Source organism: Rana temporaria, chromosome 2, assembly GCF_905171775.1.
Source record: "Rana temporaria chromosome 2, aRanTem1.1, whole genome shotgun sequence".
Lineage (NCBI taxonomy): Eukaryota > Metazoa > Chordata > Amphibia > Anura > Ranidae > Rana > Rana temporaria.
In genome coordinates this window covers 224,271,134-224,298,203 of record NC_053490.1, presented here as the reverse complement: position 1 = coordinate 224,298,203, position 27,070 = coordinate 224,271,134, and the positions used below count along the sequence as shown (strand labels likewise).

Here is a 27,070-nt window from a genome sequence, read left to right as displayed (position 1 = left end):
GGGCCACACCCCACAGACAGGAGGTATGTGCTAAGGAGTTAGGTAACTCCCAAAAGCTCTGTGAGAGAAGACAGAGTGGATGCATCTCTGCAGGAGGCAGAGGTGATGACTGTTGGAGCAGAAAGATGTAAGCTAGACGCTGTGTGCGAATTAGAAACCGTGTGTGTCAAGAGGAAAAGTCGCTGTGTGCGAATCAAATGCTGTGTGCAGATAAGTCGTGTGTGCGACTGTTGATTTTCTTTGCAAGATACAGAAATGATGAAACCCCCCTGCGAGGGCTGCTTTTGTTTCTTGTGAACTTTGAACTTTTCTTTTAAATAAAAGTGGGCTACCAGGCCCTTAAAACTCAGCTCCGGATTGGCGTCTCACTGAAAAACGCATCTACCGTTGGAGTATGATCCCCCAATCTTACATCTGGTGGAGAATGCGGGCAGTTTGGAAGAGTTCCAGATCCACGCATACCAACAAACAGTGAGTAGAAAGCAACCGTGCGTTTTTGGCAGCAATGCTATGATGAACAGCCAATATGAACTTGAAGTTAAAAGTTTTTCTGCTGTGAACTTCTGTTAGCTGTGTGTGGCAGTCAGGAGAACTGCATTGCACAGGAGTTCAATTAATGGACTGTGTTGCACATGGCCTGAGAAGACATATCCATTTGGGAAGGCCCAGTGAATGGATAATTCAAGTGGAATCGCAGAGAGTGAAGTCTGCGTGTGAAAGTGTGCTGTTGGCAAGTCTTGTAGAAAGTACACCAACATTTTTTCCTGTGTTTTAAAAGGAACTGTGTTATAAATCATTGCCCTGTTTGCAGCGATGGGAAGGTCAAATCGCAAACAGAAAGCAATATTTGCTGAAATGAGAGACAGGACTTTGTGGCTGGAGGGTTTGTTGCCGACAGAACAAGCCCCAGAATCATGCAAAAAGCACTTGGCTGCGCTGAACCAAGCCAAAGTCAAAGTTCATGCTGTTGTCCCTAGTAACACAGTTGAAATGAGTGCACAGGTGATTGCAAGTGCAGAGAATCCACCAAAGTTTGAGTCTGCAGTGGATTGGTGCAAGCGACACTTGGCCGCACTGAACCAAAATAAAGGGGAAGTTCATGCTGTTACCCTTAGCAACGCTGGTGCAGGCCGGCCAGCTATTAATGTGCAAAGTATTAAGAAACAAGTGCGCTATTTGCAGTGCAGTGAGTGGGGGCATGAAGTTTCCAAATGCCCTTTGTCCCAGGCTTCAACAAAGCAAAGGTATGAGAAGCCTGCTCTGAATGTAAAGAGTGAGCAGATGGGTGCAGTTGCCCATAGCAACGCCTATGATGTCAGGTCAGGGGACCGCAAGACAAAGATATTGCCTACAGAGAGTCCTGGCAAGTTTAAAGCAACGCTGCTTCATGGAGAGAGAAGTCTACGTGGGTCGGAGAGCCAGCAACATGCAGCTAGGAGAGCACCGTTTCCGCTAGCAACCGGAGAAAAGGTGTCAGATGCAGTTCAAGGTGCTATGATTTGTGCCTCTGATTACATGCAACCCATGCTACCAGCAGAGGAGGTTGGAGACTTCTTGGGAAAATTTGAAAAAGTTGCCGTAAGGGGGAAATGGCCTAGAGACCGGTGGCCAAAATTGCTGCAAACCTTGTTGCCGGTGGAGTACCGGTCGGTTTACCATTTGATGGACAGTGACCAGGATGACTATTGCAAGTTTAAAGAGGAAATCCTTCTTAGAGGAGAGTTTCATCGTATCATGGGCCAGCGGAACTCTTCGATGGTGGACCAAGGTTCCCTTTCAGATGTGTTTTCAGTCACCCCTGGCAACAAGAAGTCTTCTGTTGTGTCTGCAGGGGGTGTTAAACAGTGGGAGATGCCTGCTGTAATTTCGTCCTGTGGCCACCAGGAGGAGTTCACCAGTGAATATGCAACTGAGAGACGATGCCCTCAAGTGAAGATCGATTTGCCGACTTCAGAGTATGGTAAGACTGTTGCAGTTTCTGTTTCAAGTGAAGTGTGTCCGGTGAGGACATCGGCAGAAGTTGTAAAAATGGACTTGCTGCAGTGTGTTACCCAGATCAGTGGGGAGACACAGGGTAAAGCCCTGCTTGCAGCAAGGTCAAGGTCTGAAATGGACATATGGACTATGGGTGCACCTAAGGTAGTCCAGCAGAATGTTGAGAGAGATGTGTTAGGGGTGACCAAAACAGTTGGTGTGTCATGTTCCCTAGCGATAGAGACAGCTGCTGCGGAGTTGCCAAGGGAAACCGCCAAGGAGCCTGTATTGGTAAGGCAAGGTGTTTCCCAGGACAACTGTGAAGCCGCCCTAGTGGGCAAAATAGTTCCGTTAGAGAGGAAGGCTAATGTGCTGAGTCGCATGCAGGGTCCCGTGCATTCTGATAAAAGTCAATCTGATAAAGGTTATAGAACTGCTATGTTTATAAATGATGATGATGTTGTTGATGATACATGCACTTATGGTAATGTGTTCACTAGTAATGAGGTAGGGGTGATCGCTAAACAGGTTATGCGATTTCCCTTAGCAACAGTAGGTAAGGTTGCAGAGGTGTCCTTAGAAACCTCCAGGGAGCTCTGTGTGTTGGAGCCAGAGGTTGCATGGGTCGACGGTCGTGCCGCTCTGATGGATAAGAGGGTACTTGACCTTCGTGATGAGAAAAATGGTAAAACTGAAATGTCTGAATTTGCTTGTAGTGATGTGTTACTACAGTCTGTCGCTGCTGACAGAAAAAGTCCTTACGAGTTTAATGAAGCGCTACACAGTGGTCAAGTTATGTTATTGCAGCCTGCTGTGTTTAAAAATGTGTTTGCGGTGGACACAAATTCTGCTATGCAAAATGGAGAGACTGCAGGGCCGGTAGACACGGGTGCATTGGCTTTTGCAGAAGTTAACCCTCTCCAGTTGGAAGGATCTGAAAAGGGCGCATACATGGCAGAAGTTTTGTCCTCAGGAAAAGAGATGAGGAATGTTGCTCTTCAGAATGATATGGTAATGGATTGCGATTTGGAATCGCTCAGTGTTGCTGAAAGTGAGAGGATGAGTGTCGCACATGCGATTTGCAGTGCTCAAGGGAAGCCGCAAGTTTTGTCAGTTGCCTCTGAGGTAGAGGTCTCTTTAAATGACTCAGCCTCTCACGCTTTAGCAAATGAGCCCCTCCACATCGTTAGTAAAGGAAAAATTCCTAGAGTTCTGTGTTTAGATGTGACATGTTTAAAAATAACTGAGATGTTGTTGGAATTGGTGACAATATTTCCAATGTACACCTGCGTGTATCCACAGCAGAGGGGTGACATGGTACTGCGTAGTACCAATCGGTGGACACAGGTGGTACAGACATTGTTAAGCAATATTAATGAAAATTGGTTGCTCTACTGTTGGTTAATTTTGTGTAAAGTTGTCTCACAGTTCTCATCGAGAGTGCTTCCAGCTGCGGTTGGGTGCGGAAGGCGCTCAGGGGAATTGTTAGAGATATCAGAAGTAATAGACATAGTGGAAGTCTCTCCGTCTGCTGATGTGATGGAGTGTATTCCTACTGGTGCAGTCTGAGGTACGGCTGAGCAGTGGTTGGTACATGGCGCGCGTACTGTCTCACCCTCTAGACCTCATGTAAAGGAAGGGCTCGGAATGGACGTGGCAGTAGTGGGAATTCAGTCCATCACTCACAGAGAGGTACAGTTTGAGGTACCCGGAGACACTTTGATAGGAAATAACAGTAATGATATCTGTAACAAAGTGTATGAGAAGCACTGTAGAGCACTGTCAGACAATTCTGAGCTATTGGTTGAGGTACCAATGGACACAGAAGTGGTTAAAGAGATTGGTGTGGAAAAATGTGCGTTGGTAGGACAATTGTTATTGGAGTGTTGGACAACAGGGGGCGATGTGAAACTGCGGGACTGTCCCATAGGGAGTAACTGCTTGCCTGTAGGTGGTCCCTCCATAGACTCTGTCCTAACAAACACGGGGACCAGATGTCCCATTGACAATGTTGAGTCAGGTAGTGAGAGTGGTCAGTTCCTGACAGATCCCATAGAAGTAGGTCCCCAACAGTCCCAGGAGTGTAGGTCCATGGGAGGGAAAAGAGGGATTCTGAGGCCAGAAGATAGAAGGGATAGAGGGATTTGTAAAAGCCCATGGTTTAGGAAGAAGTGCTGGTGGAAGCACACCCGGAAGAAGAGCTGGGTAGAGTGCCCCTTTAGAGGAAGGGTTGGGCAGATTAGGACTCCTGCTGCTCATAGTTGGCACAAAGGCGCTATGGCGAAGTGTTGGTGGAAACAGACCCGGAAAAAATGGGCCTGTGTAGCCAATGGTTGGCCCAGAGGTGACCCATTTGTGATGATGGGTCTGTGTGTTCCTCCCTCCGGTTCGAAACAGAGGGGGAGGGTATGTGGTGGTTTGGGTCTGTCTTACCTGAATGATGGCGGGTTTTTGCCATATTTTGGGGGAGACAAACACAAGTTAATTGGCCAGCTGTGGTTTGGGCTTTTGAAGGCTGATCTAAACAGCATTCAGGTCCACACCCCACAGACAGGAGGTCTGTGCTAAGGAGTCAGGTGACTCCCAAAAGCTCTGTGAGAGAAGACAGAGTGGATGCATCTCTGCAGGAAGCAGAGGTGATGACTGTTGGAGCAGAAAGATGTAAGCTAGACGCTGTGTGCGAATTAGAAGCCGTGTGTGTCAAGAGGAAAAGTCGCTGTGTGCGAATCAAATGCTGTGTGCAGATAAGTCGCTGTGTGCGACTGTTGATTTTCTTTGCAAGATACAGAAATGATGAAACCCCCCTGCGAGGGCTGCTTTTGTTTCTTGTGAACTTTGAACTTTTCTTTTAAATAAAAGTGGGCTACTAGGCCCTTAAAACTCAGCTCCGGATTGGCGTCTCACTGAAAAACACATCTACCGTTGGAGTATGATCCCCCAATCTTACAATATATATATATATATATATATATATATATATATATATATATAGATAGATACATTTTTAAATCAAAAAGGTGTTTATTGAACACGTAACAAACAACAATTTCCAACGTAGAAGCACAGAAAATGAACTATTCAACTGTACAGTAGCACTATGAAGACATTTACCTCAGAATCAACGCATATCCCCAACAAGCACCACCCCATCCTCCCACGTTTTTCAGACACATTGTTTTAAATTAATATACAACTCATATATAACCCTGCATAACCTCTTATAGACATTGCAAATTCTTGACATTACAAGCTCTCTGGGGCCCAGACCAGGTGTATCCAGCCATTTAGACCATATTCGTTCTAACCTGCCTGGGCTTCCCATGTGCTGGTAGATGTATTTTTCCATAATAAGGGTATTCCCCATATAGGTTATGCAGGAGGAGTGAGTGGGTGGCAAGGCGGATTTCCACCCCAATAAAAGCAACTTCCTGGCCTGAAACAGCGCCCTAGACACCGCCACTCTGATCAATTCCTCCGGCACAACCTCCTCCAGGACCCCCAATAGACAACACATAGGGTCAGTGGGTAATTTAGTCTAAAACACAACATTAAGTGTCCCCACCACCTCCAATATCTGTGTAGCTTCGGGCAGCGCCACAAAAGGTGTATAAGATCACCGTCCTGCCTTTGACACCTGCAACACAACGGATCCGCTGCTCTACCCATCCTATGAAGTTTCACAGGGGTATAATGTACTCTGAAAAGTATATATAGTTGGGAAACTTTTTGTGCCACATTCAAAGAACAAATTACTATAGACTAAAGGGCTTCCTCCCATTGGTCACCTGTCAACTGGCCAAGGTCCCTCTCCCACAAGGACATTGACTTACATGAATAAGCCCGTAGGTGACCGGATGACTGCATTTGATAGCATTGGAATATAACCCCTTTAGTTTTGGTGGCAGCTTGCAGCACATGGAATACAGGAGTGGGCGATAGAGTCCATTCCCCCGCATCCCCCTGGCGTGTTTGAGTTGTAAGTATGGGAACCACATATTGGCCGGAAGGCCAAAGGAGGCCCTTAGTTCAGGGAGGGACAGCAATCTACCATCTGCGAAAATATGAGACAGCATAGTCACACCATGGGCCCTCCATCTGGGCCCCTGTTGCAACCTAGCCAACTCTACATACAAACAGTTGCCCCAGATTGGGCTAAAGTCCGTAAATCCCTTCACTCCCTGAAGCTGTCTGACCTTGTTCCATATTTTTTGGGTTAGCTGGGGTCTGTTTGTTGGATCTCAGAAACATTTGTGCCTCCAGGCCCAGGGGGGTGGACTCAGCACCTGACGTGAACAGCTGTGCCGACGAGCCTCCCAATTCCCGAGCCATAGAGCCCACCAAATGTTGCAGCTGGGCAGCAATATAGTACAGCCAAGGGTTGGGGACCGCCAACCCTCCGTCATCCTTAGAATGTTGTAGCTGCTCCAGTTTAAACCTTGGGGCCTTAACATTCCACAATAATTTTCGGAAATGGGTGTTCACAACCCTGAAGATTTTTAGGTGTATGACAACAGGTGAACTGTGCAAAAAGTACAATAGCTGGGGCATTAGGATCATTTTAATTAAGTTAGCCTTGCCCACCAGAGACATTTTAAGATTATTCCAGGTATTGATCTTATCCCGAAATCGGGACAGTAGGGGGTGCACATTCAGAGAGCAGTATTTCGAGACTTTGGGTGAGATCTGCACTCCCAAATACTTGAAGCTAGAGACTATCGGTATGGGACAAGAGGCCGGGAGGAGCACCTCCCGATCCAAGGCCCTGGTATGGATTTTGGGGGGTTCCCAAGCTGTTTATTTTAAAAAAAATTGGGTGTGGGGTTCTCCTTAAAATCCATACCAGACTCTAAGGGCCTGGTATGGACTGGGGAGGGGAACCACGCCAATATTTTCCTTGATATTTCATCTGTATTCTTGGGAGCCAGCAATAGATTACAGCTGCAAGCAAGTTTAAATATATTTTTTTCTTTAGAAATATAATTTTGCTGTTTGCTGTTCTACACATTGCACATTGTCCCATAGACTTTAATATGGTTTGCATGTCAGCTCAAACGTTGTGCCTGTTTGCATGTTATAGTGAGAACTGGACAGGGGGGGGGTTGTCCAGCTTATCCCTAGTCAGGAAATTAGATGTCTGATATATAATTGTAAATATTCATATCTTGTGAGTATGAAATAACTTTCTAAAATTACAACTTACTGACATTTTTTTTTATTTCTTGTAACCAAAAATGTCAACTTTAAAAAACTCACAATGCTTCTTACTAAATACATTGGACTGTCTTCTTTCCAAAAATGGGTCATTTGGGGTTATGTGTACTGCCCTGCCATTTTAGAGCCTCAAGAAATGAGAGGCGTTCAGTACATCGTCAAGGCACTCCATGTACTGCAGTCCTAACTTTGAATTTTAAAGTCTCCTCAATAGGAGCACAGGAGTGGTAATCAATAGATAAGGGGCAGGTGATCACCTGACCATGCCCCCCCTACCTATAGTCGGTCTAGCAAAAAAGGGAACTGGAAAAACAAAAGAAATGCAAGAGTGGAACCAAACATGCCTACCAAACCAAAACACCACCAAACTAAATGCGGACCACATCAACCTGGGTCAGCTAGTCAAAACATGACAATGCATAATTAACTGTCAGTGGTGGATCTGTGGAGGCACTTTATTCCACTCCTGAAACGCATCTCCATCCCTGGATAGTGTAAAAAAAGGGGGAATAAGGTTGGGACTTTACATGAGGCATGTGATAGAACTACCACAGGCCTCCATCCCTGTAAATGGATAGAAGGGGGGGGGGGTTTTGGGACTTTAAATGAGATGTGATTTATCAGTATGCAATTAAATATGTATAAGGAATATAAAAAATGTTTCCATAATAGCCAGGCTCAAAGTTACCAAAGTTATTCCATGTATATATATATATTTAATCGCATACTGCTAAAAACACATATCATTTAAAGTCCCAACCCCCCCCCCCCTTCTATTCATTTACAGGGATGGAGGCCTGTGGTAGTTCACATGCCTCATGTAAAGTCCCAACCTTATCCCCCCTTTTTTTAAACATGTTGTTCCTCTAGTGGTGCTTCCAATAAGTCCCCCCGCCCATAGACCCTACAATCACCAAGCCAAGGTAGTAGGCAAGCGGTCCTTATCAACACAAGGACAATGTGCTTTGCCGGGGGAAAGGATCCCCCTGGCAAGGTACTACCCGTGTTAATGAGGGGAGTGCACAGTCTTTCTCCCAATTGCTGGCCTGTCAGACTGCATGCTCAAATAAGGGTCTGGTAGGGATTTTTTGATTGGAGCGGGACATTTTTTTCTTGTTTTTCTCTAGAAAACCTAAGGTATTTGGCTGGTATAGATGAAGGTAATCCCTGGCTGTTTGTGTCAGCTAATATGATGTGACGCTAATGCCGCATACACACGGTCGTTTTTTGTGATGAAATAAAACAATGTTTTTAAAAACGTCATTTAAAATGATCGTGTGTGGGCTTCACATCGTTTTTTGTCTTCTAAAAAACGACCAAAAAAATTCGAACATGCTTAAATTTTTTATGTCGTTTTTCAAAATGTAGTTTTTTGTGTCATAAAAAATGATTGTGTGTGGGCTAAAACGACAATTTTAAACCCGCGCATGCTCAGAAGCAAGTTATGACGTGAGCTTGAATGGAACAGAGTGCCGTCGTACGTGTTGTACGTAACCGCGCTTTGCAAGAGCATTTTCAGAAAACGATGGTGTGTGGGCAACGTCGTTTTTTTTAAATGAAGTTTAAAAAACGTTGTTTTTTTCATGATAAAAAACAACGTACGCGGCATTATATATGTCAGCAATTTAAATGGGGTTTTCTGCTTTGTAATTGTCAGTTTTGCTGTAGTAGTTTATTTATATCATACAGATGTGCCACTCCACAGGTACATTGGGGAGATCCCCCAGTCATATTATTTAAAGGAATTTTGCATTTTCTATTGCTCATAAACCATTATTACAATTGATGCTTTCTGCTGCATTTAACTTGTTTAGAAATTGTGTCTTGTGAACCTGCCTTAATCTAAACCCTGACATGTTCGTCTCACATGTCGTCTGTGCTGGGGATATGGGAGCTGTATGGTAATGTCATCAGGTATTCCATTGTAATGCTGTAAAATTTCTGTAAAGGTCCTGAGAAACACCCAAAATGTCTTCACCCAGAAGCTGCAATGAATGTGGCCATTCTCTGTGCAACAGTCATTTAATAGAATGTAAATTTGACTGCAAACTGAAAGCTCTCTGTACAGCTTCCCATAGGGAGATTTGTAAAACGCACCCATGTGCCTAATAAATATGTCTTAGCAAATAAATGTGTCTATAGGAAATTCAGATGGAGTAATTTGCCAGACCGAGGTAGCACCTAAATAAAAGGGTGTGCTTTTTTTTTTGGTCAAAAGTTGAGGACACCAGGGAATATACAAACCATGTGTCTACAGCCTGCATCCTAAGCTCATTCTAAACAATAAAAAAAGAAGAGATTTCTAGAATTTATTGTTAAGACTTGTTTCCTTCTTTTTTTATCTCAAAACAAACCCCTGTGTACACTGGTGTGTGAGTCACATTCAGTATACCACAAAAGCTTGTAATAAAAATCATTCCTACGTATGCCACATGATATAGAGACTGGATTTTCTTTTCCACTAACTCCACAATGGTAATTTATTGCAATTTGTTGCAAAATCCAGTGGGCCAATTAAAGTTGGACACAGCGTCTAAGGTGTATCATTATGTGATATGTCATTTCGTACTAGTACAGCACAATTAGAATTTTACCTACACAGTGAATTTTTCTTAGCTAAACTAAAGAGTAATGAGGATGTGATCTGTCCTCATTTTATGTCAACAGTAGCTTTTATTTTATTTTGTGCACACAATAACCTTTGCTTTCCAGCAATTACTAGGAAAAAGTGGCAGTTTTGATTTATTGCTTTCAAGGCCTATTCATTAATTTCCATTGTCAGATGTTCAGATCCTATAATAAATATTTTCATCTCTATTGTTCATTCTCTGAGGCATAAAAGTAAATGGCAGTAAGTGACTGCCCCAGGGCACTCATGCAAAGGAAAATGCATTGAACCAACTGTCTTCCATGCTGCAAGCTTACAATCTGTTTGTGTCATTGCATTCTGCTGCCCTCATGGCCATAGACAAGAGGAACTAAGAAAATTATTATCCTTAACAGTTTTTATTGGCCTGAAGGACAGAAAAATGTGTCGGCATAAATAATCATGCTGTTTATGTAATGCTCCCTAGGTAATAATAAACATAGAAACACTAAAATTAACTACAGAGAGTGACTGTAAATTGTATTAAGTGATATCTTTGCAAGTCATCATTAAGTTTTTCTGTGGGCTCTTCCTTAATGGGTTATAAAAACAGAGATACAAGTGCTTTTCTATAGTGGGAATCTTTTATTAGGGTGTTATCATTATTACAAGCCATAGTACATGAGGTAGTGTGATTTATGATATTTTGGTTGAAAAATATGAGCGAAAATCAATAGCAGCCAGCATAAGCTTTGGCAACCTTAATGGTGATTTTTATCTACACCTAAAAAAAAAACTGACCTCGTATTTTTTTTCTATTAGGTATTGAAATTGCAGTGAAATGTATTTTGTTTCTCGCAATATCAGTGTGTGTTAAATTATCTGTGAAATGTTTTACACATTTTAGGTAAAACTGAAAAGAACAAAACTGTATAAATCTGCATACTCATCTTTTCATAATTGTCTTTCCTGGTGCATCTTCAAGGCTTTCACTTGTATAAAAGCAGTGTGAACCTCAAGCTTTTACAAAGCATTTGCACAGCTTTCAGTAAGCTATTTAAGCATTATTTAATGAAGGTCCTTACATACAGAGAATAGGAAATGCCTGCTGGATTGCTTCTTTTGGGTCAAAGGACAGAAAAAAGGATGACCAACAGGCATGGCGGGGGCAAATTCATAAATAACTATAGATAACTTGGCCTATGGGGTTAAAGGACAGAGCATTAAGTCATTATGTACTGCCATGATGCTCCAAGAAACTAGTTTACCTAAACAGGGCTTTTAATGCCAAACCAAGGTATATATGCAAGTGCCAATCCAAGTATTAATAATCATATCAGATAGCATAGGGTATTACAATGAGTATTGATATTGATTTAACAATAATTTTTTAAACCACTTGCTGACTGCCCTATAGCACCTTTACTGCTACAGGGTGACAACTGTGTGCAGGATAATGTACTGTATATATATGTGATTCAGATTTTTTTCAGCAGGGGGCAGGCACACAATATATGCCTATGTAATGAAGGCATACTGTATCCCAGTTCTGACAGGGGGGGGGAGAACTGTATTCTGTGTCGCTGCAAAGCAGGGACTATAATCCATTACTTCCCCTTGTAAAAGCAGCACACTGTGTACACAAAAACACTGGCTAGGCACACAGTTTGATCGCCATAGATGTTTAACAAGCCAGTGCCATTAGTACAGTGACAGTGCATATTTTAGTCAATCAGTCAAAAGTGACCGATTGACCGCCGCAATATCACAGTCCCACTATAAGTTGCTGATTGCTGCCATTACTAGTAATAAAAACAAGCTATAAATATATCCCATAGTTTATAGATGCTCTATTGTTCACGTAATTTATTTACCAAAAATATGTAGCAGAATACATATTGGCCTAAATGTATGAAGATATTTTTTTATTATTATTATTTATTATTATTGGATGTGTTTTATAGCAGTAAGTAAAAAATATTCATTTTTTTTTTCAAAATTGACAGTCTTTTTATGTACTGTATTTATTGGCGTATAACACTCACTTTATACGCCTGTGCGTGTTATATGCCGATAAATACGGTATATAGCAGAAAAAAATGCAGTGGTGATCAAATACCCCCAAATGAAAACTATATTTGTGTGAAAAAAATACATACATTTTATTTGGGTGCAGGGTTGCATGATCAAGCAAATGGTCAGTTAAAGTAACGCAGACTGCAAAAAATGGCATGGTCATGAAGGGGGATAAATCTTCTAGAAGTCAAGTGGTTAATCAGAACAACATCTATAATGTTTGTAGTTCATAATAAATCTGAACCTGCAGCTGAAGACACAAATATAATGCAATATAAGCATGTTTTTCAGAATAAACACAGTGTAAATTGTAAATAATTTCCCTTTAGAAGTTTGCCTTCAATGGTTATATCTGTCAGATGCACATTTTATTCATGGTGACCACTAAACAATTACACTTTTCTGACCCTTCTTTCCGTTATGTTGTAGAGCAACCTCTCCTAGAACTGCTGCTAAGTATGGGTGGACCTAAAGATAGGAGCAGTGTACTTGTAGAGAATGAACAATGGGCCAGATTCACGAACAATTATGGCGGCGTAACGTATCCCCTTTACGGTACTCCGCCGCAAGTTTTCGTCGTAAGTGCTTGATTCACAAAGCACTTGCGTTTAAACTTGCAGCGGCATAGCGTAAAGCCATCCGGCGCAAGCCGGCCTAATTCAAATGGGGCGTGTACCATTTAAATTAGGCGCGTTCCCGCGCCGAACATTCTGCGCATGCTCCGTTAGGAAATTTCTTTGCTTTGCACGAAATTATGGCGCCCCCGGACGTGTTTTTTGAACGGCAACGTGCGTTACGTCCTTTTGTATTCCCAGACGTCTTACAGAAAAAAAAATTGAAATTCTATGCGGGAACGACGACCATACTTTAACATGGGCTGTCTATTGTTACACCACCTAAATAGCAGCCGTAACTTTGCGACGCGAAAAGCCGACTAGCGACGACGTAAGAGAATGCGACGAACGCGCATACCTTCGTGGATCGCCGTAAACAGCTCATTTGCATACCCGACGTGGAAAACGACGCAAACTCCACCCAGCGGTCGCCGAAGTATTGCATCCTAAGATCTTAGCCAAAAGCCGTCGTATCTTTGTTTGTGAATTACAAATAAAGATACGACGCAGCAAATTTGAAAGTACGCCAGAGTATCAGCAGATACTCCGGCGTACTTTTTCTGTGAATCTGGCCCAATGTTTTTGTGCCTATCTTATGTATTAGTTAAATATGAAATATTGCATGTGAGTTTTTTTAGATTTACCAATACTGGCTATATTGGTAAATTTAAAAAAAACTCACATTCAATATTTCCTATTTAACTAATACATAAAAATAAAAATATATTTTACATTTTCTATTAAGAAATCAAGTGAAACTCTGGAGTTTGCTGATGTTAAGTTTTCTGCAGTACTTTGAGTAAAACTCCAATCAATCATGAAATGCATAAACCGCATTTCCTTTCAAAGCATGTGCAATTTTGTGACACACATACCTCTGTTTGTCAGTGAAAACATTCTGCTGCCTCCTAGTTTAGTATTACTGCTTCTTGGACAGCTTTACTGCTGTCTAGTTAGGTGGCTGGAAATATAGAGGTGATAAATATAGCTGGATTACTGAAACGTAAGATTTTTTTGGTTAATCAGAAACTACAGTATATTTGTCACCTGAATGACTACACTGTGTGAAACCCATGTGCACTTCACACCATTGGCTGTATAAAATTACAAGTTTCCTTTGGCAGGTGCTGTATAACAGTAAACATTCATGTATTAAACATTTACGTATTTCCATTCATGTTTTTCTAAAGTTCAGCTTTAATTCCATGCTGTATAGATAGTATAATATGAGCCCCTGCTGGGGCATGCATATTGCATAATAAGTCAAAAAGAGGGCACACCTAGTTTCTAGTTCATATACCTCTTCATAGTGTATCAATTATAGAAAGACAAGTATGTAGATGGCCTAGCCCTTATACTGTGTGAAAGCTCATGAGTGACATTGAAGAGGCTGAGCTACCAGCTTCCATGCTGACAACAACTCTGCCCAATTAGGAACATTGCAACATCTAATGCCAATATTGTGATAATCAGGGCTGAAGGACACACTGAATTATTTGTTTTGTAACAAATCAGAGTATTTAGTCATATTTCATTGTATCTCTTTTGTACAATTTTTCCTTTGTTAATTTTTGAAGCATTACGCTAAGAGGAACATCAAATGAGGTGCCAGTATTTTTAAGGGGACTGTAGGCAGTGCTGGCTTGTAAAGAGATTGTAATAGAAGTGATCCCTAGAAATCTCTTGTAATATGCCCTTATTCTCAGACCATATCCTGTAGCAGTCCCTGAGCACCTACTATTATATGTTCAGTCTCTGAACACTATCTGTAGCGTTACATACATTGAACATTATGTGCAGCTATTTTTTTATATCAGGGGCTTCACTTGGGGACCCCAATATAAGGCAAGTTTTCTGCTCTAAAGGCACACACAATTTTAAAACTATTATTTATAAAAATTGTAATATGTGTTTTTACCTCAAGAATTAAATATTTCCTTTCTCTTACCTCAGAACTCCAAAGAAATCCTTGAAAGACTGGCGGGTCAATATGCGATCATTGAGAGCAAAAAGAACCCAGTTCTCCAGTCTGCTACCCCGAAGGAGAGTGAGAGGGTTAATGAAAAACTGGCTGAGCTTTCATTCAACTGGGACAATGTCAACAAGCTATACAAAAAACGGCAAGAGTAAGTCTCTATTTATGCACTATACTTATTTTTGATAACTGTATTCTTTTTTCTTGCTTATATGCTTCCTTTACCAGTCAACATAGTAAAGCTTCTACTTTGGTTTAAAGCAATGCATTTTGAGGCACTAAGGGATACATTGGCTTCATAAGTTTTTGGGTTAAACACTGCTAATAGAAATGCACAAGAAAGAGGTTAATTGTTTCTATGACAACACCAGTGAGTATTATTATTATTGGCCCAGATTCACGTAGAATCGGGCAAATCTGTGGCGGCATAACGTATGACATTTACGTTACGCCGCCGCAAGTTTTACGGGCAAGTGCTTGATTCACAAAGTACTTGCCTGTAAAGTTGCGGCGGCGTAGCGTAAATCCCACGGCGCAAGCCCGCCTAATTCAAATGATCTGGGTAGGGGGCGTGGATCATTTAAATTAGGAGCATTCCCACGCCAAACGTACTGCGCATGCGCCGTCCCTAAAATTTTCCGACGTGCATTGCGCTAAATGACGTCGCAAGGACGTCATTGGTTTTGACGTGAACGTAAATGGCGTCCAGCCCCATTCACGGACGAGTTAAGCAAACAATGTAAAATTTTCAAATTTCGACGCGGGAACAACGTCCATACTTAACATTGGCTGCGCCTCCTAATAGCAGGAGCAACGTTAGGACGAAAACGACTTACGCAAACACTGTAAAAAACTACCGCCGGGTGCACGTACGTTTGTGAATCGGCATAAGTAGGTAATTTGCATACTCTACGCTGAAAACTACGGGAGCGGCACCTAGCGGCCAGCGTGAGAATGCACCCTAAGATACAACGGCGTAAGAGACTTATGCCAGTCGTATCTTAGGCTAATGTTGGCGTATCTAGCTTTCTGAATACAGAAAGTAGATACGCCGGCGCAGATTTGAATTTACGCGGCGTATCTATGGATACGCCGGCTTAAGTTCTATCTGAATCTACCCCATTATTATTATCATTATTATTATACATGATTTATATAGAGCCAACAGTTTACACAGTGCTTTACAATGTATAGGGGGGAAAACACAATTACAGTACAGTTGAATACAAAAGGTACAGAAGGGCCCTGCTCGTAGAGCTTACATTCTAAAGGGAGGGGGTGGTGGTACAAAAGGTAATAGCTGCAGATAATTATTTGTCGGGGGTGGCTCTGGCACAGTTGTTAGGGGTGGGTATGGGATAGGCTTCCCTGAATAAATGAGTTTTCAGGGATCTCCCAAAGGTGGACAGGGTAGGGGCTGATCGGACATACTGGGGCAGGGAGTTCCAGAGGATGGATGAGGCTCTGGGGAAGTCCTGAATGCGAGCATGGGAGGAGGTAACAAAGGAGCTACAGAGCAGAAGGTCCTGGGAGGAGCAGAGGGGATGATTTGGGCGATATCTGCAGATGAGGTTGGTGATATAGATGGAGGAGATGTTGTGAATGGCCTTGTATGTTATGGTTAGCATTTTGAATTTTACACAGTGGGGTAGGGGAAGCCAGTGAAGGGATCGGCAGAGAGGAGCAGCAGTCATGGATCAGTTAGTGAGGTGTATTAATCTAGCAGCAGAATTCATAATAGACTGAACGGGGGATAGCCTGCTTAAGTGTAGGCAATTAGGAGAGGGTTTCAGTAGTCAAGGCATGAAATAATCAAGGAGTGAATAAGTTGCTTTGTGGTGTCATTAGTCAGTAAGGGTCGAATTCTGGAGATGTTGCGGAGGTTAAGGTGGCAGGAAGGAATATGGGGGCCGAAGGAGAGTTTAGTGTCAAAGATTACACCCAGGACCTTGGCATGTGTGGAGGGACCAATGGTTGTGTTGTTTATATTAATGGTGAAGTCACTGGGGGTGACTGTGAAGGAGGAAATATAACAAGCTCAGTTTTAGAAAGATTGAGTTTGAGGAAGTGCTGTGACATTCATACTGATATGTCATTCAGTAAGTTTGAGATCCGCAAAGAAACTCACGGATCTGTGAGTAGTGTCTGTAATACTTTTTTATTTGTACTAACAGTTACATTTTCAGGAAAAGCTTCAGAGAGGCGTTCAGATAAGACTTAAAGAAAGGAGGGGTGTGTGGAATGAAAATAGGGGAGAGAGAGTCATGAAGGTCACAAAAAGTAAAAATAGTAAAAAAGTTTGATAGTGGTTTATAAAACTGAAGTCCACATTCAGCCCGTTAATTGTTGTGTCAAACAGAATTATCATATGTACTTTGAAGGTTTTGAAACATTTTTGAAAAGTATAAATGACAGTACTCAACTTTGTTGTTGCAAAAGTGCACTAATAAGGTTACACTCACCTTAAGCATGTTCCTCTTACCCACTCCCTGAAATTCATAAAGATTGCAGATCAATACTCTTTAGAAGCCTACCTTGCGGTAGTTTGACAAATGGCGGAATTTGCGACAGCTTCATATATGCGCCAATAAGGTGTAAAGGAAAATATCACAACTGTGACCCAACTGTTAAAAGCATCCCTCTTGTGAAGTGGTGGAATTTTACAGGGAGAATAGATGGTAGAGTAATTGAACATTTTCAAAATGAATTGCCTCAAAAATGCAACACAATAATTACATGTGGGAAACATTCAACAATTTATTTTAACATGGATTAGGTCTTATTTATCTCAATATTAAGTTTTACCAATGTGGACATATTTATTGCAATAGCCCCATACAGTAATTGTTTCACAACAAATAATGGAAATGTTGCAGGAATAATGGTCATGCATTCTGGGCACACAGAAAGCTGTGTGTGTGTGGCAACCATTTTGTTCAGGCCCCAAGTCACCCATGCCATTTTGTCATAAGAGAGACATGCATTGATCTCCCCCCTCCTTCCTCCATCAGTTCATACAATACACAAAATTAAACCCTTGCAAAACTGTCAAATTCGTAAGCTTGAGCAATCCAGAAAATCTTGCCAGCTCACCCCCATCTTAAATACCTCAGCTGGAGTCAGTAGAAATACACATTTCTGACTCCTTCTCTTGGTAGAATTCATAATCCCAGTGTATTTCATAACTTCTGAAATAATAACAGTACAGCCAGAATAAAGACATATTTACTTTCCGCAGTTAATTGGTGATATTTTCAGCCCAAACACTGCTACCCTAGGAGTACCGGGATCAGGAATGGCCCAATTCCTCTCCTAGGTGAACTGGACATCCAAAACCTGTCATATTTATATTTATTCTGAAGGTAATTCAATGCTGAGCAATAATATGCATGTTAGCAGACTGTAACATGTAGGTATACAAAGATATTAAAACCTTACCGAAAACTTAATCTGTGGCATGATCATAAACAATGAGACATCCCATGGCCACCCCTTAGCCTCCCGATTGGTAAGTCATTTCTGTCAACAACCCCTTGAAGTCCAGAAAAAGGGGACTGTAATCATACTTGACAACTCTTATTTAACATCAAACCAAGGAACACCTAACAGGACTTGTGAGAGCCACTGTATTGTCTTGCTTATTCACTGGACTTCATTGCAAACCAGATTTGCAAGGATTTTCATTTTACACCCCTTTTGTCTTGTTGTTCTCATTGTTGTCTCTTTGTTTCTCTGTAATACCTTTTTTTTCTGTATATTTTATTTGCACCATCTTTTACCTTTTCATTATTAAACCATATTTTGAACTAGTGTTAAAATTGTCTCGAATGTCCTAATGCAAACTCAAAGAATCCCTGTCTCTTTAAGAATGCTACTGTAGTGCAGTATTGCCCCTGATTACATCATTGATGACCAAAGGCATAGGGAGGAATCATGGCGGGTGACATTATCGCACACTAGGCGTAGTGACCATCTTGTTAGTTTAAAACTTTTTTCTATTACAATGCAGATTTACATGTTTTTAAATGTGAGTGTATTACTTTATAACTGTTAAACTATCATTTTTAAAACCTACTACACTATGAGACACCTCTGCCCTTCTGTTTGACCACTATCCATTGGGGTTTTCCGGATTATCAGGGCAGGAACAACCTTTGTACTAATTGCCTATGTAAGAAGTTGGGAGATGTTCTGCAGGAGATGTTTAACTGCGCTTTTTGAAGGTCAAATCTTTCTGGTAAGAAGCTGTCAGTGTTGTTTGAGGGTGAGGGTCACATCTTTATGAGCACCATTTATCATCAATATAAGGACTTTATGGGCTTACTTGAACAACTTAAACAGTTTGGCCCCTTTCTTTGTCTACCTTGTGCCAGACTCTGTCTGCCTTTTTTATTAGCACTGCACGGCTTTTAATGTATCTTTATTTATATTGTTGCCTGCAATATTGTGTCAGCCACTGATCTTTGCATATTGAGCCTTAGTGCAGTGATTATTTGTGATTTAAATCTCTAGATATACCTGTCTGTGGTGACAGTGTGTGTTACAGATGTTTTTTCTAAATTTATAGTTGCTATTGCAAACCTTGTGAAAGGTTACCACATCTCTATAAAAGTAGTTGGTGGCATTTTAAAGAGTTAATTGTTGTTTTTAACCAAACCCAATGAAAATTGTCTGAGATTGCCATTGTTGCATATCAGTGACAGCACTCTGTGAGGTTGACCAGTCATTTGTCCCAAGTTGGTAAAAAGAACAATGGTCTGACACCGTGTTTGTCACAGCCGGGATGTCATGGATGAAGCTTCAAACTGCATACATGCCACCAAATGTGTCACAAATGCCTTATTATATTGCTCCAAGGTATCCAAGGATTCATGTTTTCTTAGTCATATATGAATTTATGTGCCCTTTCATATAGGACATATTGAAATTTTGCCATGAGCCACATGGTTCTGCTCAGTTTAGGAGTATTTGTCTGAGATTCTCTGCCCTTTATAAGCCTTTTTGGTAGAAAGCCCAAATGTCTACAGTTTTAATCTTCAATGTGGCTCCTGTAAGTCACTGTTGTGAACTTGGTAAAGTTACATGTTATAAGGGAAAAACTTGCGCGGTAATATGTGTTTTTTTTAAGCAAATATAAACCATCAGCCTCCAGTGATAAAACTGAAAATAAACTCAGAAAAAAAAAATATATATAGTACATGTATAGTGACCGTGAATTAGCTGCAACCACTTAGTAGTGTACTCAAAAGACATTGCGTAATAAATATAAAGGAAAAAGATGGTAACAGTGAGCTTATTCAATATGTGCCATAAAGTAATATACTCAAAGAATGAATATGATGAGTATCAATACATACAAATAAATAAATACATGTGAATAAAGTCCAACTAAAGCCCAATGGTAGTAGTTAGTTCATATAAAGGCAGAAATCTCATAGGGATAACTTGATAGAAGAAAAAACAGATAAAAAATCAATCCAAACATTGACTGTTAAATTTATGAATTGGCCGCTCACCTTCAACAATGACCCAAGGGTCAAACAAGGCTCATCAGATAGTCAGATAAGGAATCCTGCTGATGGATCTGTAAAGAAATCCAGGTTCCAGGCGAAGACAAAGAACTACGTCCAAAACTTGGCATCATAACATCTCGGGTAATTCCATATATAGAGGAAACAGCTTGCTCCAAGGAATGGCGCTTCTTGTAAAAATGGCGCTCAAAGGAAACAAAGAACAGCCATAGTGCAATATTGCCAAATGAAAAGTAAATATATTTAGTAAAAAAACTGTTTACATCAAGTAAGGATAAAAAACACAGAAAAAAGCAATGGCAGTAGTGACACACAGGCCTACTCACCGTACTTCCGTTTAACACCACCAGAACTGGCGTCACAAGGCTCCATCCAATGTGTTGCGTCACTGGTCATGTGACTTCCTCAGCGAGCTGTTTCCCCTATATATGCAATTACCTGAGATGTATTGATGCCAAGTTTTGGACGTAGTTCTTCGTCTTCGCCTGGAACATGGATTTCTTTACAGATCCATCAGCAGGATTCCTTATCTGACTATCTGATGAGACTTGTTTGACCTTTGGGTCATTGTTGGAGGTGAGAGGCCAATTCATAAATTTAACAGTGGATGTTTGGATAGATGTTTTATCTGTTTTTTCTTCTATCAAGTTATCCCTATGAGATTTTTGCCTTTATATGAACTAACTCATACCATTGGGCTTTTAGTTGGACTTTATTCACATTTATTTATTTATTTATTTGTATGTTTGGATACTCATCATGTTCATTCTTTGAGTATATTACTTTATGGCACATTATTGAATAAGCACACCATTCCCATCTTTTTCCTTGGTAAAGTTACTTACCTACAAAAACATGGCAGATGTTTACTGACTAGGGGGCAGCGTATCTGAGATACGATACGCCGCCGTAATTTACTTTTTTTGGTTTGAATCCTGAAAGAATTTGCGCCGTAAGTTACAGCGGCGTAGTGTATCTCTTGCGGCGTAACGGCGCCTAATTCAAATCGGCGAGTAGGGGGCGTGTTTCATTTAAATAACGCGCACCCTCGCCGAACGAACTGCGCATGCGCCATCCCTAAATTTCCCACTGTGCATTGCGCTAAATGACGTCACAAGGATTTCATTGTTTTGTAGTGGACGTAAATTACGTCCATACCGATTCACGGACGACTTACGCAAACACATTTTTTTTTTAATTATACGCAGGAACGACGGCCATACTTAACATTGCGTACGCCACCAAATAGCAGGTTTAACTATACGCCGGAAAAAGCCGACTAGAGACGACGTAAAAGAATGCAACGGCCACTCGTGCGTTCGTGAATCGTCGGAAATAGCCAATTTGCATACTCGACGCGGATTACGACGGGAACACCACCCAGCGGACACCGAAGAATTGCATCTTAGATGCGAAGGCATCTAACCTAGATGCCGTCTTATCTTGTTTTGAGGATTCAAAACAAAGATACGACGCGGGAAATTTGAAAGTACGCCGGCGTATCAGTTGATATACGCCGTCGTACTCTCTTTGTGGATCTGCCCCTTAGTCCTGTTCACCCCTTTTGACTATAGTCATGTTATTTGAATGCTGATAGCAAATTTTTATATAAATACACCATATTTGTTAAAACCGTTCAATTTTCATGTCTTTTTCCTAAAAAAGTATGTATTCCACACATTTAAAGCTTCCTAAAACAAATTGCTGCTCTAACCTTAAAAAGCCTAACACTTAAAATCCCTTTAAGTAATGCCTAAATTCCAATTTGCCTCTAAAACCACATTCCCATTTCTTGTACGGGTGCCATTGGGAGAGGAAATCAGGGGAAATATCCCCCAGTTGAGTCACAGACAAAAGTAAAAACCTGACTTAATTTAGACTGTTACCTACACTATTAAATAATAATAATAATAATAATAATAATAATAATAATAATAATTACAATATTTATGCTGGCAATAAACTTTAAGCTTTAACACATAAACCTGACATTTAAATGAAGTAAGTCATTAATTTACAAACTGGGCCTTTAACTAGGGTTGTGTCTCTCCAATCAAATCTGACCAACCACAAAAGGAAGCTTGAGGCTGCCTGCTTTAGGACTGGCCAGGAGGAGAGGGTATCGGAGGCATGACCAAAGTGCTTACACAGGTAGTGGCCCACAAATTTCAGTGATAGTTGTACTAATTAGATATGAAAACCAACCTATTTTAACACACTGAAATCAGTTTGCAATTGAGCCTAATGAATAGTGTAGTGTATCTTTGCTGTACTGGGAACTGGGTCACTGCTGCATTTTGATATCAACCATTTATTTGAATTTAAAGTCAAACATAGTTTCAGCAATGTAATTTCTAAGAAGCTATTACTGTATACAAAACAATACATCTTTCTATTTACATTTATTTTTGCAGTGTTCAGATTTAAGTTATCTTCATTAGCTCACTGCTCTGTCTTATTTGTGTTCTGATTGTCTGATGCCTTTTTCATTCTCTTTTTAGGCTATATTCATCTCACAATCAGAAATCAGATCTTATTATCCCAAGGGTTCATCTGCAAATTGAAATGCATGCAGTTAATCAGAAAATCTTTTGAATGATTGAGCAAATGTTGTGTTTTGATTAGCATGCATAGTAATCCTGATCTTCACCACAAAATAGCTTGTTCTATGGACAAGGAAATGAACACATCATTCTAGAGATGTTTCCATCAATCCTGACTCAGAGTACGAATGCAGCTCTTGTTAGAATAGACCGGTAAAAGACCAGCTTTTGTAAGACATGCAGCTGGTTTATGAAATCATTAAATTCAAACCCATAAGAGCCAATACAACTGTTACTTTGTGGTCTTATAAAAGCTTCACATGTTTCTGTTGTTTGGTTTTTGTAGTAATTTTGTGAGAATAATTTAATGATTGAAAGATGCTTACATTAACCAAAATAGTTTAGACATCTCAAAACAATAGAGATTATCCTGATCATACAGTAAAAGCTTTTTTGGTGCCAAGAGGCATAACTTATGGGTATGTGATTTATCAGACAAGGAACCATATGAAAGTAGTTTTTATTCAATACAAACAACAATTATGGTTTGGTATGAATGTATGTATGCATGGTTCATTTGATAGCTACCCTTGGAGGAGCCATTGGATTGTTTGGGTCCTTCTGCCCTGTACCAGTGAAAACCCACCACGTACCTTGACCCAAGTACACCAAAACACCTGAAAACATTTAAATGGACTTTAACAACTAAAGCAATGAAAGGGAAGGGCAGTTAAAACAATAAGAAACAAGCAAACATGGTTTGCCAAATTTAGGCTGTTCCTTCCACACAGCCCCATGTGAAATTGCTCAGCCAGAAATCACTAAGCCAGTGTAGAGGAATGATATTACTAAAACATTAACAGAGATAATGTGGTAAGTGACAAGGCAACAACATTACCAAATTAGCCTTAAAATTGTCCAAAAGGTATCTCACCCCTCTTACAGATCCTGCAACTACTCTGTAGCAGCAGGATAGCAGAACAGCTGTAACACTAAAACCTCAGGAAACTGTGACAATGAAGCATTCTGGAATGCTCCTGGAATAGCAGCTTGCTGGAACAATAGGATACCTGAACAAAAATCAGTAACAGCAGCCACATGGTCCTAGGCACTCAGCAGCAACAATGAACAGTGACAGCAGCCACATGGTCTCAGTAGAATGTAGGTCATTTCCTGCAGCACACTGCCCCCAATTCTATCCCCCTGACCACAGGGGGAGAATTTCCCCAGCTCATGGATGTATCTGCTCTCTTGCTCTCTTTGTGGGTTCCAGCATTCTATATGGTACCCAACAGGTTTCCCTGTACTTCTCACAGGTGGTAGGTAGGGCTAAAACCCTGCCGGCCAATTGCAAGGTAGAATATCTCTGCCAGCAAATCACAAGCCAGCCTGGGCCTGAGTTGCCATGTTCAGGTCCTCTTTGGCTAGAGGAGCTCTGCTGCAGTATCCATCAAGCAGGGAGAAGAGAAAAAAAAAAGTCCCTGTGTAGTTTTATTTTCAGCAGAGCTGGTTATCTCTGGCGGTATGATTCTTTCAGATTTTTGGTGCTGAAAGCAGTACAATTGTTTTGCATGGAAATTTGGCATTTTATATTGTAGGCCTGTAATTGTTAGGAATAACTCACTTAAATCTGTCCAAACAAGAGTCAAGTAGAAATCCTGTGTATGATAAAGTGTTTGATGACGAATTTCCCCACAAATCACTATTGCTCAATTCTGCAAGTGATTCTAATTTATTATTATTTATTATTTATTATTATTATTATTATTATTATTATTATTATTATTATTGTTATTATTATTATCGCTGTTTTCTAGCTGTCTAAAACCACTTTTGACATAAAGGGACACCTTTTGGTTGCTATGGACAATCTACAGTTTCCAGGCAGAAAAGAAAACTGTATTTATAATATAAAAGTGCATGCAGGTCTCTGGACACACCACTAGGGACAAAGGGGGCATGTAATTATTTTATACAGTACTGTAATCTGTAAGGTTACAGTATACTGTATGTGTACTGTGTTTTTACTTTTTTGAACATGAGTTCAACTCGAACAGCGAACAATTTGGGGTGTTTGCGGCAAATTCGAAAAGCAAATCTAAAGTGATAATTTTAAAGGTTAATATGCAAGTTATTGTCATAAAAAGTGTTTGGGGACCTGGGTCCTTCCCCAGGGGACATGTATCAATGCAAAAAAAAGTTTTTTCAGGAGCAGTGATTTTAATAATGATTAAAGTTAAACAATAATAGTGAAATATTTCTTAAAATTTCGTACCTGGGGGGTGTGTATAGTATGCCTGTAAAGTAGCAAGTTTTCCGTGCTTAGAACTGTCCCTGCACAAAATGTAATTTCTAAAGGAAAAAAGTAATTTTAAAAGCTCATCACATTAGGCTGAAACTTTTTCCCAGTACTGTATATATATATATATATATATATATATATATATATATATATATATATATATATATATATATATATATATATATATATATATGTAGTGCCTGGTTACTTCTAAGGTAACCGGTGCTATTGAAATTTAGGGGTAATCAGAGTGTAAGTGACTCTGATTCCAATTTGTAACCAATTGATTAGGGTCTCTGTCTCAGCTTGGCTGTGCTGTGGGCTTATTCTGTTGCGCTGGGGTGTTCTTCCAACCCCAGTGCTGCAGATGGCAGCAGTGGAGTCAAGGCTTGGGTGCTTTTTCCCAGCAGCCAATCAGGAGGGTTTGGCCTCGCTGGGCATGCTGGGAGAGGGTACGTATGAGGCAGACACCATTTTGTGGGAGTTTCTTCTGGTGTGGCACCCACCTTTGGGGTGGCCACCTCACGGCACTCCGGCCATATGGCCTATCTGGCCAGAGTGTTGTGTTCCTGGTTTCGGGCCTGAGATGGTCCGGAGCATTTGAGCAGGATGGGGACCCAGTGGTCGACTGGGTTCCCACTTCCAAGATCCCAAGCGAGTTTAGCTATTCAGTGGGGAGTCCATCTGAGGAGCGCCAATGAGAGGCTGGCGGTCCAACAGGATTCTGATGAACCACCGGGGATCGAGGTGACCGGACACTGAAGGATTGACTCATCATCTAAAAGGGCCTGTGGCAGAGACTCTGTTCTAAGGAGATTCGAGCGGTTTTTCCGGCTGCTAGGTCAGTGAGAGAGACCTATCCGATCATGCTAAATCCACTCAGGCAGGAGTGGTGTAAGAAAAGCTGCTATGTATAGGAACAGGACTGTTCCAAGTAACTTGGCCTGAATCTGCGGTTCTCCTTTTCCACCTCTATCCCTTTCATCACCTGTTAACCGTTTTTACCCGGCTGGGTAATAAAGTGCACATAAAAGACATTTATTCATGGACATTCCTTTACTGCTGCTGTGCGCATCTTTCATTCCTAGACATTTGGAGAGAGCCATGACGTATAACTGCCATCCCAATCTATAACCAGCGGCTCCTTCGGGGGTGAGATATATAGATATAGATATAGATATATAGATATATAGATATATAGATATATATAGATATATATATAGATATATATATATTTACAAAATGTATTAATACTGTATATATATTATGACCAGACAGTGTCCCAAACTGGAAAGCTGAGAATTATTACTGGAATACCCTGGGGTCTGTTCTATTTATATCACGTTTTTACTACATAAGGAATTCACAAGGATAGACAGTGTCATTCAATGGCATTAGCCTAGATTTATCAAAGAAAGCTCAGGCTTAATATACACTATCATCCATTGACACAAATGGGTGTTAAGGGGTGCTATTTCTTGGCAAACACTGATAAATCTGGGACATTCATTCATATTCTGTTCTGCTTGCAAGTATGTCATAAAATAGCTTAAGCAAGCAATACAATCCAGATCTTAATATAATACACTGTTATACGTAATCTCTTTTTATAAGCTACATCTAATTTTATTTATATCATTGTTTTAATGATCTGCGCTCGCTCATAGTAATCAAATTCCTTATTTAATGTTAGCAAATAACAAAGTTTGAAATCAAATAGCTTGTTATGGACAAGTTATTGTTTTTGTGAATAACTTCTCTTTCTTCTGTTTTAATAAATATATACCATCTACTTAAAATTTACTGCCACAATAACAGCCCCATAACTTGCATAAGCATTTTGGGGCAGAAGTATGGCATTTTTCTCTAGATACGCTTTTAAGACATTGAACTCCTTTCACTGTGTACATATATATATAATGTGTTGTAGGACACACTACTAACTTTGCACTCTTTAGATGTATTTACCAATTTTGATGCTGCCTGAAAGGAAATGTATATTTGTTACTGTATACATACACTCACTGGCTTCTTTATTAGGTACAACTTGCTAGTACCAGGTTGGACCCCCTTTTGCCTTCAGAACTGCCTTAATTATTCATGGCATAGATTCAACAAGATGTTGGAAACATTCCTTAGATATTTTGGTTAATATTGACATGATAGCATCACACAGTTGCTGCAGATTTGTTGGCTGCACATCCATGATGTGAATCTCCTATTCAACCACATCCCAAAGGTCTGTGTAGGCCATTGG

At 40.6% G+C, this 27,070-nt stretch overlaps 1 protein-coding gene across 1 annotated transcript in view; it reads left to right on the top strand.

The window, feature by feature from the left end:
• Nucleotides 1-27,070, top strand: part of DMD (dystrophin) — a 2,981,380-nt gene that overhangs the window by 1,365,123 nt on the left and 1,589,187 nt on the right. The window contains exon 43 of the mRNA XM_040336499.1: nt 14,416-14,588. Within this exon, the coding sequence (XP_040192433.1) occupies nt 14,416-14,588 (173 nt within the window). The remainder of the gene's footprint in view (nt 1-14,415; nt 14,589-27,070) is intronic.